The 11,680-nt window shown below is 38.5% G+C and overlaps 1 protein-coding gene across 1 annotated transcript in view; it reads right to left on the bottom strand.

Moving 5' to 3' along the window:
• Nucleotides 1–4,409: 4,409 nt before the first annotated feature.
• The window catches only part of LOC311519345 (uncharacterized protein), a gene marked incomplete at its 5' end in the record, with an annotated part of 44,329 nt that continues 37,058 nt past the window's right edge, over nt 4,410–11,680 (bottom strand). Inside the window, 2 exons of the mRNA XM_084625766.1 lie at nt 4,410–4,702; nt 10,913–10,941. Of these exons, the coding sequence (XP_084481892.1) occupies nt 10,933–10,941 (9 nt within the window). The 3' untranslated portion in view covers nt 4,410–4,702; nt 10,913–10,932. The remainder of the gene's footprint in view (nt 4,703–10,912; nt 10,942–11,680) is intronic.

Genomic DNA, 11,680 nt, shown 5'->3' with positions numbered 1-11,680 from the left:
CACCCCAAGTTGATATCCTTGAAACGACCCTGGTGATCCACAAATGACTGCAATACTCCCTTTTTATTGATTTATTTCATCACAAGTCTTAACTCTGTAGTGTAGACACAGCTTAAGTCACAGATACAAACACACCAGAAACACACACACACACATGCGTGCAGCAGTGAAACCTTCTCTCTCCCATTGCATTCCTCTGCATTAAGTCATAGGAGCTGCTAATGCTTTGTGACAATGATACAGAATCACAGAAAGTCACATTCTTCCAATACTGAACAAAAAGCCTTATTAGAGTAAGAAGAAAAATACTGTCTCTAATGCTACTCTGTCTCTCTCCTTCAATGCAGAGATTCTGCACACAATGTTCCCCAGCTCCTCCTGCCTGATTTCCTGCTACAGCTTTAAAGAAACTTACCCTTACAGGTAGCAACACCGAAGGGTAATTCTAGTAGCTAGCTCACCCTCAGGTATTGTCTTTATACACTTCTTCTCCCCACTTTTCTAAGTAAATGAGTTGTTTGTACATGTATTCTCCAAAGAAGACTTCCCAAGCACACTGCCACACTCAAAGGAGATCATAGGTCTCTCTACCCCCTTGACCTCTCAAATTTTTTCTTTTGCATTCCTAGTCTCTCTCAGGATCAAGAATATGGAGGATGGGCACATAGCTCCTTTTTTTCTAAGTGTACATGTTAGAACTTAATGTCAAAGGGTACCTACAAGATCACCCAAAGTTCTGTGATGTGGACAATGGTGGACAACTCCACTTCTCTAGTCCAATGAAACTTTCTACAACAAGGAAGTGTTTTTGTGTGGGAAAGCTTTCTATGGGACCAGACTAAGACTGGAACAAACTCCTGTAGAGTCTACGAACCATCACAAACCTCACCACTTTCCCTTACAAGTACAAGGCATACTTCTTCAAATAAACACAAACAAATGAAATTCATATGCAATCTCATCCCAGGGGATAGGAAGATAGAAAGAAGGAACCACAAATGGCAGATGCTAATCACATAACATAGTGCACTACTGGAAGGCACTCTGTTACCAATGAGTCTGAATGCAGCCACTCATGTGTTTAAAGTTATACATGTGCTTAATTACCTTGCTGAACCAAGACCATAATAAATCATTGTCTTTCACATCGACCTTTATAAAAATACTTTCAAAAGATGTACTACCAAATTAGAATTTCCTGCACTGAAAGCACATAGCTTTGATTGTTAAGCAGCAGTATTTCCTCCTTTTTGTTTTGCATTCAATGGTTATATGATTTCTAAAAGAGAGCTCATTTTTAAACGTCATGGCTTTTAACACAAGAATGATATTTGAAATCACCAAAGATTGCACAGGAAGCTAGAATGTCTGCATTACAGTAAACATTTGTTTATTATTAAATAAAATAGAAAATAAATATTTTCTAATGCTGAAAACTTTATTCATGATATTAAACTACAAAATAAACCCAACCAAATCCTGTGTTTCTGTTCTTCAGTCTAGATTGGGTTGCAGGCAAGAACAAAGAAATATAGTCCAATTTCTAGGTATCATCAGGCTGTGAGCACCATGAGATTAAGCATTTTTTGTGGTTCAAAATTGTACTGAGGTAGTGGGTTTTTTGTAAATGATTTTTTTTCTTTTGCTGTCTGTAGCCAAATGCCAGTAGCCCTGCACAGCATTAGAGCCAAGAAATGATGCACAGCTTGTATAATACTGTAAGTGCTATCTCTACTTCAGGATGTCCCTCCTGTGATATTTAAGTGCCAAAAAAAGATGATCTGCAAAGTGAAGACAAGTACATAAGAGTTCCTGAGTATCTGAGACTGCCAAGAAGACAAATTGTTTTTGTAGTAGGTGCCTAGGAAACCCATTAATACCACTTCCACTTGGAAATCAAAATGAATGCAACATTAGAATGCAGTCTGCTTGTAAGGCAAGCCTATGGCAGACAATGGCATTGTTGGCAACTGAAGCACAGAGGAGTAAATTGTGTAAATCCCTCCTGGTTGTGAAGATAACTGATTCAGTATTATTAAAGAGAGCTGCATCCATGGCTGGATTAAGTTTTACAAATACATAGACACACATACAGGTACTTCAAAGTGCACAGCAAGAGTCCAATCCTTATAGCATAGCACTTTTACCCACATTTTTAAAGGCAGGCATCTCAGTTATTGGCATTCACAATAGCAGGCAGAAGTAGTTGTCTCCATTATTGGCATTCAGGACAGTAGCTGAGAATCAAATATGTTACTTACATTTTCAAAACTTGTAGCTTTTTTTCTTGTGCAATATCCTTTCAAATGAAAGGAATGTCAGGATGCATAAAGTACATCCTGCTCCAATGGACAAATGCTCAGCTTGATGTGTCTCATACAAGGATCAGCTGTGAAATGGTTAATGTGGAATGTAAAAACTTCATATTCCTCTTAGAATTTTATGTCATTTATGATTTTTTCTGTTTTGTTAAATGTTAATCACAACATTCATGCATATTTAATAGTGATTAAGAACCAAACCCTGTCGTCTTTACTCAAATGTCTTTGGGAGTTTTGCCTGAATGAGGCCTGCACAAATCATCCCTTTTCTCTCTTACTTGTTTTGTCATAAGGAGCCCAGATTACTTTATATAAATTGCATTAGCATTGCTGTTGTTTCAGCTGGTCTGGCTGCAACTGAAAAAGGATTCTGTACAACCACTGTTTACATTCAGAAATTATCTTCGCAGCCAAGAGGGCTAGACAGATTCTCCAGACAGGGCAGATTTTCCTAATGCCAAACTCCCTGTTCAAGTATCAGATCCTTCGTTTTTTAATTTTAAATTGCAAGCTTATCCTCAAGCTGTGGTTGTTCACCACGGCTGAAAATCAGGCTGTTTATTTAGACACCCAAGTTTGAAATGTTTGGTGTTGCATTTGGGAGGTGGGGGACCAATAAAATCTGCAAAAAGACCCGGACTCCACAAAATTTGCAAATTTTTGACATACAGGGGTTGCTTTTGTCCCTACTTATGATTTCTTCCATTGCTTCCATTTCTACTCCCTGCAATAATAATAATTTTCTCTTCTTTAGTGCCTAGGATCTCAAAGCAGTTGAGAAACTTTAATGAGCTAAACCTGTGTAACGCCTGGGAGGAAGGTATGTGTGTGAAATCCTGTAACCCATCTGTACCCCATCTTCACCACTTTTGTATGGTTATGATATATTTTGTATAAAGCATGCCTTGTGCATATCAACTGAAAACATGTGATCTACTGAACATCGTTGTCCTGTTAATATGTGTGTATCATCATTGTATATGGAGTTATGAGATTTTGCTATATATTTGTTACTGAAACATGTTGTGAGTCTGGGGAACACCCACAGGCATGGTACTTAGAAATAACAAAATGACTGTAAAACAAAGGCTTTGCATGTTATCCCCAAAGACGCTTCAAACATCACATACACAGAAGGTGTGAGCAAGAAATTCACAATTCACCTGAAAGATGCTTCGAATCTCACGTACACCATAGATCGATTGTCTGCACACCAGCGAGAGAAAGGGGGTATTCCTCATGGAGAGGAGGAGGGTATAAAATGAGATACAATGGCTTCCTTATGACCTCTCTTCTCCCCAATTTCTACACATCAGCAAGAGCATTTGGAAGACAAAAGGAACCATCATTGAACAGTGGGATGGGTGGTCCCAGGCTGAAAAGAGACAGCCTTTGAATTGTATTGCAGCTTATGGTGAGATGAGCTATTTTTCTTTTAGAAGCATTAGCCATGGTAAAGTTTAGGAATTGGATTGTGATTTTATCATTTTATTTCCTTTTGTAACTAATTCTGATTTCTATGCTTTTATCACTTATAATCACTTAAAATCTATCTTTCTCTAGTTAATAAACTTGGTTTAATATTTTACCTAAACCAGTGTGTTTTGACTGAAGTTTCTTGGAGAATCTCTATTCAGGCTAATAAAGGCTGTAGCATGATCATTTCCTTTGATGAAATGATGAACTAATTGATCAGTTTGCTCAAGACCTCCTTGATTTGAGTAATGTAAAACACACATTTCTGGGATGCAAGCTTGTGCTGAAGGATTTGCAGGTGTTACCCTGCAGACAGTTCCTGAATAGCTGGGAGAGCATTCATGTAACTTTGCTGGGTGTTTCTATACATGCTTATGGTTGTGTGAGCAAAACCTGGAAAGGCTGCTTTTCACTAGCAGAGCAGTGTAAGAGACACACTGGGCTGGAGAATTAAGGGGACACCACTGTTCCATAGTCCAGCTAGTACCCTGGTGGATGTCACAACGTGTACCTTCTCCATGTCACAGATGATAACATTGAAGCAGAGGCAATAACTGACTTGCCCAAAGTCACAGAGCAAATTTGTAGTACAGTAGGATAGAACCCAGACTCTTGATTCTCAGTCCTTTATTTTAACAACTAGATCAAGCATTACATAGTAAACCTTGGTGTGGCATAAATGATACCACAAATACACAAAAACACTGCACTGTTGCTTTATACAGAATAGAATGTGCCTTTCCTGAGTGGTTTTCTGAGCCTTGAAGCAAAACACCATTTTCTCTTTGTTTCTAATGTGTAAATGTCTGAGAAGCCAGAGAGGAGGCTGTTGTAGTAGTTGAGAGAAGAAATAATCAGGGCTGAGACAAAGATCTTCATACTGGGGATGGATCACATGGTGTGTGCTAAGAGGGAGAAAGAGAAATTGGGTTTAAATTAAAATTACAGGACCCATCTTTGTCATCAACTATCCCACTACATCCCTGTTGAAATAAATAGAGTTACATATCTGTAAATTAGATTAGAATCCTTAAAATCACATCTTAGTGTTTGATCTCCAGACAGGGTTGGTAAAATCACTAGCCAGGATTTCACTCTTTTTTTATTATATTTTCTTGGACTAATATTTCTCTCAGTAAGTTCAGCAGAAGTAGCGTTACAGTAGAGGCTGAGGGAGGAACGTGAGAGAACCAGACACTAACTCCACCTTCAGGAAAAAAAACACTGTACATCCTCTTCATCTAACTCCATTAAAAAGCAACCCATCATAAACACACAAAGGCAAACACAATATTCATAAAAATAAATCAGATATTTCCCAGTTCTTCACGTCCCGGAAATGGGAAAATGTTCTAGGATGAATGATGCCAGTATAATAAAACACTTAGTAATTTTAATAATAACGTCCTTATTTTATGCCAATGGTAATTACAATTAACTGAAAACAAATAAACTTCCAAAGGTAAAATATTACATAATTTATTCTATCTCATTAAAAAGATTTTCTCAAGAAAAAAGACTCATACAAACAATTATTAGTGCAATGAATAGGTCTCAGTTTTAATTAAACAGTGATGATCCAGTAAAACTGGAAGATAATTGCATATCTTGATTAATATAGCACAATTAAATATAGTTAAGCTTATATGGCAGGGAAATATTTAATTGTGCATATCTCTAAGCATAAAACATTGCGCTTACTCATAGGATAACATATGTATTTTGTACCTGGACTGTATGCTACGTAAAAGTAGGCTATCTTTAGAAGTTTTAGTAATGTTTTAAAAAAAACTATTAAAAAATTTAAATCATCAACAGAATGTACATGCATATTTCTAGGGTAGAAGTAAATATTATGATACTAACAATTACAGATAATGTTATTCTGCTAAGCTCTGAATTCAGGAATCTTTGTTTCCTGGTAATGACTGGTATCAGTTAAATAAAAGCAAGGCAAGGGATGACAATAGAAAACTTCCTAGTTCAGTTTTTCATTTTTCAAAGATATGCAAAACAATTGCCATGTGCAGTTTTAAAACTGAACATGATTAGACACAATACATTTTGGGCCAGACTCTGCCACCTTTGCTTATGTTGAGTAGGATTTTACTCCACAAGTAAGCCCATTGACTTCAGCTAAACTACACATGGAAAAAGGTACTAATCAATGTGAGTAAAAATGGCAGAAACGATCTATCAGTGTCATGCTCACTACCTAATATCTGAATGCCTTTTCCCATCCCAAGTACTTCACTGTACAGATTCCACACCCAATTTCCCCTGAATTTTCTATTTAGGGATTGATATACATCCCTGGTGAGGACCTACAGAGTAGATTTTTAAAGGCTCTCCCTATGACCTCTTTTTTCCTTTTAACTACGATTAATAAAAGGAAATTAGTATAGAAAAATACATTAACGTTGTTGTAATGGTTTGACTTTAACCCAAGAAAGTAAGAAAATTCAGTGATAAGGCTTCCAATTAATCTTTAACTCATAACATAATAGCATTGATCTCTAGCCTTTGCAACTCTGCAATTACTGAGGCACAGGGGAATGTGCTGTGGACAGAACTAAAGTCTTAATCCTAAATGTCTTTGGCTTTGTTGAGTTTATCAGAGCCTTACAATTTAACATAATTTCTGTTTGTGTTATAAACATATGTGTTCTTGACCCACTTTGGAAAACAGCCACCAATGAAATACTGGTTGCATAAATAATTCAAGAGCTCTGTAAAAATTGCTTCTCAGGAGAACTGTTTTCTATTGAAGTTCACACCATTTGGTTTAGTTTCTCCATTACTTTTTACGTGCATTGCATTACAGATACTTGTTTGTCTAAGCATTAGCTTTAGAACTTATTCTCATTATTTCATACTGAAAGTGTATATTGTAATCCTGAAGAGCAAAATATATTTGTATTTATATATACGCTTTTAACCACGCCTACTATATAAAAATACCATAAGAACTGACTCTTTATACTCTGTACAAATAGTAAAGTAAATCCAATAACAACTGAACACAGGTAATCCCCCTCCAGAGTCGACAGAACTTTATGTGGAAACGAAAGTCCACACTAGTGGCTCCCTTTGCAGGATCAGAGCCTAATATAGTTTTATATGTGTACAGCTTAATTAGATTTTCTTTATGAACATGTAATATTAGAAAAATGCAAAGACTTTTTGAGACTGAAGCCTCATTTTACTACACTCTGTAAAAAACATAGTGAGAGACAGTCCTTGCCTCTAAGAGTTTACAATCTAAATAGACATGACAAAGGGTCGGAGGTGAAAAAAGGAACACAATGGTGAAGTAAGTTGTCAGAGGTTGCATAACAGGCTAAGCAGACAATCAAACCTATGTCTCTTGGCACACTAGCCTATGCCCTATACCACACTGCCTTTTATAGGCAGACGTTATTATCAAAGTTTATTTGATATATGTGAAATATTACCCCACCACCACAGAGAGAGAGAGAGAGAATGGGAGAGAGAGAGCTTTGGCTACTTGATGGCTAGTCTAGTATTTGCATACAGCATAAAGATTTTCTTCGTATGTAATCTGCTTCCTGTAGATTGACGTTGAAAAGAGAACTCCACTCTGGAGTAAAGGTCCATGCCTGAGAAACCTCACAGACAGCTGCAGCGGCACAGGAGCCAGCAAACAGAGCTGTAAACAGGGAAGTTGGAGTGGGAGTTTGCAAGGGGAGTTTGGGGGAAGACTAAGAGAGCCAGGCAGAGGAACAGACAGGCTAAGGAAGGGAGTGTGTGGTGGTCTGGCAGTGTTTTGGTGCTCGTTGGGGGTTTGTTTTGCTGTGGGTGGGTGTTTTGGTTTGGTTTGTGTTTCCCAGACTAACAGGACTCAGGTGAGAAGGTTATGACAGATACAGAGGCAGCAGTGGTAGTGACCCAAATAGTGGAAGACACAATGAAGATGACTGGATGTAGAAGCTGCAGCATGTACTTGATCCTGGAGCGGGTACCTGAAAAGAATTTTGTCTGCATGAAGTGCCACCTGATAGAGCTGATGGAAGAAAAGATCAGAGGATTGGAGATGCAGGTGGAAACTCTGGTTGAGCTTAGAAAGGAGTTTAAGTGGATGATGGAGCAAAGACATGAGGAGGCTGAAGGGAAAAGCTCAGACTTGCAGATGGAAGCAGGAACGAAGAACTCTGAGGGAAGGCTGCTGGGTGAGGAAAGTGGACAGTGGAAGCATGTGACTAAGAGAACCAGGCAGAGGAAAAGATGGGCTAGTGAAGGAGAAATAGAGCTCAGGAACAAGTTTGCGGAATTGGGAAATGAAGAAGGGGCACAGCAAGTGGTCACTCAAGGTGAAAGGGCAAAGAAGAAGAGAATAGCAGCTAGTCCTATAGGAAGAGGGCAAGAGTCAATGGAGATAACAACACCAAATATGAGCCCCAGGAGGATATGGGATGGGTTACAGGGGATTGCAAGGGACACTAGGAATCGAGAGGACTTGCAGCCAGAGGGAACAGGGGATAGACTGGAGAATCACTCCATCATCAGGAAAAGGCAGGTCTATGTGATTGGGGACTCCTTACTGAGTAGAATAGACAGGCCTGTAACAAGAGCTGATCCAGAGAACAGAAGGGTGTGCTGTCTGCCGGGTGCTAAGATACAGGATGTGGACCTGAGGCTGAAGAGGATCCTAACGGGAGCGGGAAAGAATCCATTGATTGTCCTTCATGTGCGAACAAATGATACGGCTAGATTCTCACTAGAACATATCAAGGGAGACTATGCCAGGCTGGGGAAGACGCTTAAGGAAATCAATGCTCAGGTGATCTTCAGTAAGATTCTGCCTGTTCCTAGAGAAGGGCAACAAAGGTGTGACAAGATTATGATGCTCAACAGATGGATTAGGCACTGGTGCTATAAGGAGGGCTTTGGGATGTATGGCCACTGGGAAGCATTCATGGACAGAGGACTGTTCTCTTGGGATGGACTTCACCTGAGTAAGGAGGGAAATAGACTTCTAGGAGGGAGGATGGCACAACTGATCAAGAGAGCTTTAAACTAGGAATTTGGGGGAGATGGTTGGGAGATGTCCAGGTAATCTCCACGCCAGATTTTAGCATTGAGAGGGAAGAAAACAAAGTAAGAAAGGATACAGCCGTGGGTAGGAGAATTTATATAAGGAGGAAGGGCAGTGTGGACACCAGTCTAATAGGTTATACTGGCTGTAGAATGACCATGCCTAAAAAGGTACAGAATGTGAACGAGGCCAAACAGCAAAAATTAAGATGTTTCTACACCAATGCGAGAAGCCTAGGTAAAAAAATGGAGGAACTAGAGCTACTGGTGCAGGAAGTGAAACCAGATATTATAGGGATAACAGAAACATGGTGCAATAGTAGTAATGGCTGGAGTACAGGTATTGAAAGGTATGTGCTATTTAAGAAAGAAAGAAAGAAAGAAAGAAAGAAAGAAAGAAAGAAAAGGTGATGGAGTAGCATTGTATATCAATGATGAGATATGATAGAGACCTCTTTAATGTTTTTAATGAAGTAAATACTAATAGGAATTGTGTGATCATGGGAGACTTTAACTTCGCAGATATGGACCGGAGGACAAGTGCTAGTAATAATAGGGCTCAGATTTTCCTGGATGCAATAGCTGATGGATTCCTTCACCAAGTAGTTGCTGAACTGACAAGAGGGGATGTCATTTTAGATTTGGTTTTGGTGAGCAGTGAGGACCTCATAGAAGAAATGGTTGTAGAGAACAACCTTGGTTTGAGCAATCATGAGCTAATTCAGTTCAGAATAAATGGAAGAATAAACAAAAATAGATCTGTGACTAGGGTTTTTTATTTCAAAAGGGCTAACTTTAAAAAATTAAAGAAATTAGTTCGGGAAGTGGATTGTACTGAAGAACTTGTGGATCTAAAGGTGGAGGAGGCCTGGAATTACTTCAAGTCAAAGTTGCAGAAACTATTAGAAGCCTGCATCCCAAGAAAGGGGGAAAAAATCATAGGCAGGAGTTGTAGACCAAGCTGGATGAGCAAGCATCTCAGAGAGGTGATTAAGAAAAAGCAGAAAGCCTACAAGGAGTAGAAGATGGGAGGGATTAGCAAGGAAAGCTACCTTATTGAGGTGAGAACATGTAGGGATAAAGTGAGAAAGGCCAAAAGCCATGTAGAGTTGGACCTTGCAAAGGGAATTAAAAGCAATAGTAAAAGGTTCTATAGCCATATAGTCATGCTCAGGGTTTAGCTGACCATCATATTTGAGGTCAGGAAAGAATTTTCCTCCAGGGCAGATTGGCAGAGGCTGTGGGTTTTTTTTTCCTTCCTCTGCAGTATGGGGCACGGGTCACTTGCTGGAGGATTCTCTGCACGTTGAAGTCTTTAAACCACGATTTGAGGACTTCAATAGCTCAGACATAAGTTAGGGGTTTGTTATGGGAGTTGGTGGGTGAGATTCTGTGGCCTGCGTTGTGCAGGAGGTCAGACTAGACGATCATAATGGTCCCTTCTGACCTTAAAGTCTATGATTCTATGATTGCGGCCTGAAAATAGACTGTCTCATTTACCTTTTCTTTTATGTGGATAGAAAAATAATTTTTAGGAATTCACCTACTCCTTGTTTATAGCTTTTGGAGATCCCTGAAAGAAAAAAAAAGTGTTCTCCCCACTATGTCTGTCTAAGGGGATTAGGCTATGAGTAAGCCATCGTGATAGTACCATAGGGCCTTAGGACTCATGAGTTAAGGAGTGTCATTTCGCATAACTTTGTAATGTTTCTATTTTATTTTGTAGGAATGCTACCTTCATTGCTATACAGATTTGTTTATTATGCCTTCAACTTGATATATAGATCTGATGCTCAATTTTCCAGGGCATTCCTGCAATGTTTGATTAATTAGAGCTCCTTATTTCAGCACTGCTTTCTAGAAGGTTCTAAAGCATACCCCAAAAGTACGAATATGCAGAGTCAATACGTTTGAACTAAGTTACTAGGGTATAACATTCATTTGTCACAAGCTATAATTCACAAACACACACGCATACATGCACACACATCAATATAAATATAATTGTTCTAATTTTTCTAAAATATCTATCCTGAGATTTTGGTTAGAAATGCACTTACCACTCAATGCCTGATTTATGTCACATGCCCTGTAAATAAATATACATGGAAAAAATGTAATAATTGCTAATTATATGATACATAATATTTATTCATAAAAGCCAGCTGTGCTTTTATGTCAGACAAATGCTATGTCTTTAAAATTCTACTCACACTTTTAGGATTACATGTATTCTGGAGAAATAAACCTTAAGCCCAAACTAGTTACTGATTTTTCCTCTACAGAGATACAGCAATGCAAACAGAGTATACTGAAGTCATAAGGATAGCTAAGTGGGATTTTCAAAAGTACTCAGTGTTGGCCTAACTCTTCTCCCATTGACTCAATACCATTAAAGTCAATATCATGGACTTCAATAGGAGCCGAATTAGACCAATGCTGAGCATTTTTGAAATCCCCTCTCTGTGTTTTGCTGCCTATTTGTGCAACAAAGGGTATAATCAGGCTGACACCTCAACATTTGTGTTAGATAAGAACATGATGCTTGATCTTTGGAACTAAATATTAGAAGTTCATCCTGTTCACTTAATAGAAAATCAGGTAAATAAGCCAGAAAGGGTAGATGGTGCAGAAAAATTTAAATTAAATATAAAAAATTTAAATGGTCAGGCATAAGGCTTTGCTATTAACCTTGATTTAATGAAGCTGTGCCTTGAGAAGGGCCTCTAACGTGTCAATTATTTCAATATTAGTTGAGTATGTTTCATAAAAGAAGTTGCCCATTTTAGAGGGTTTTTTTCAGTGCTCAGTAGAATCCAAAATGTATT

This window comes from Lepidochelys olivacea, assembly GCF_965140295.1.
Source record: "Lepidochelys olivacea isolate rLepOli2 genome assembly, chromosome: 4".
Taxonomy (NCBI): domain Eukaryota; kingdom Metazoa; phylum Chordata; order Testudines; family Cheloniidae; genus Lepidochelys; species Lepidochelys olivacea.
Note: the sequence above shows the minus strand (reverse complement) of the source record. Positions and strands in the feature narration are given on the sequence as shown.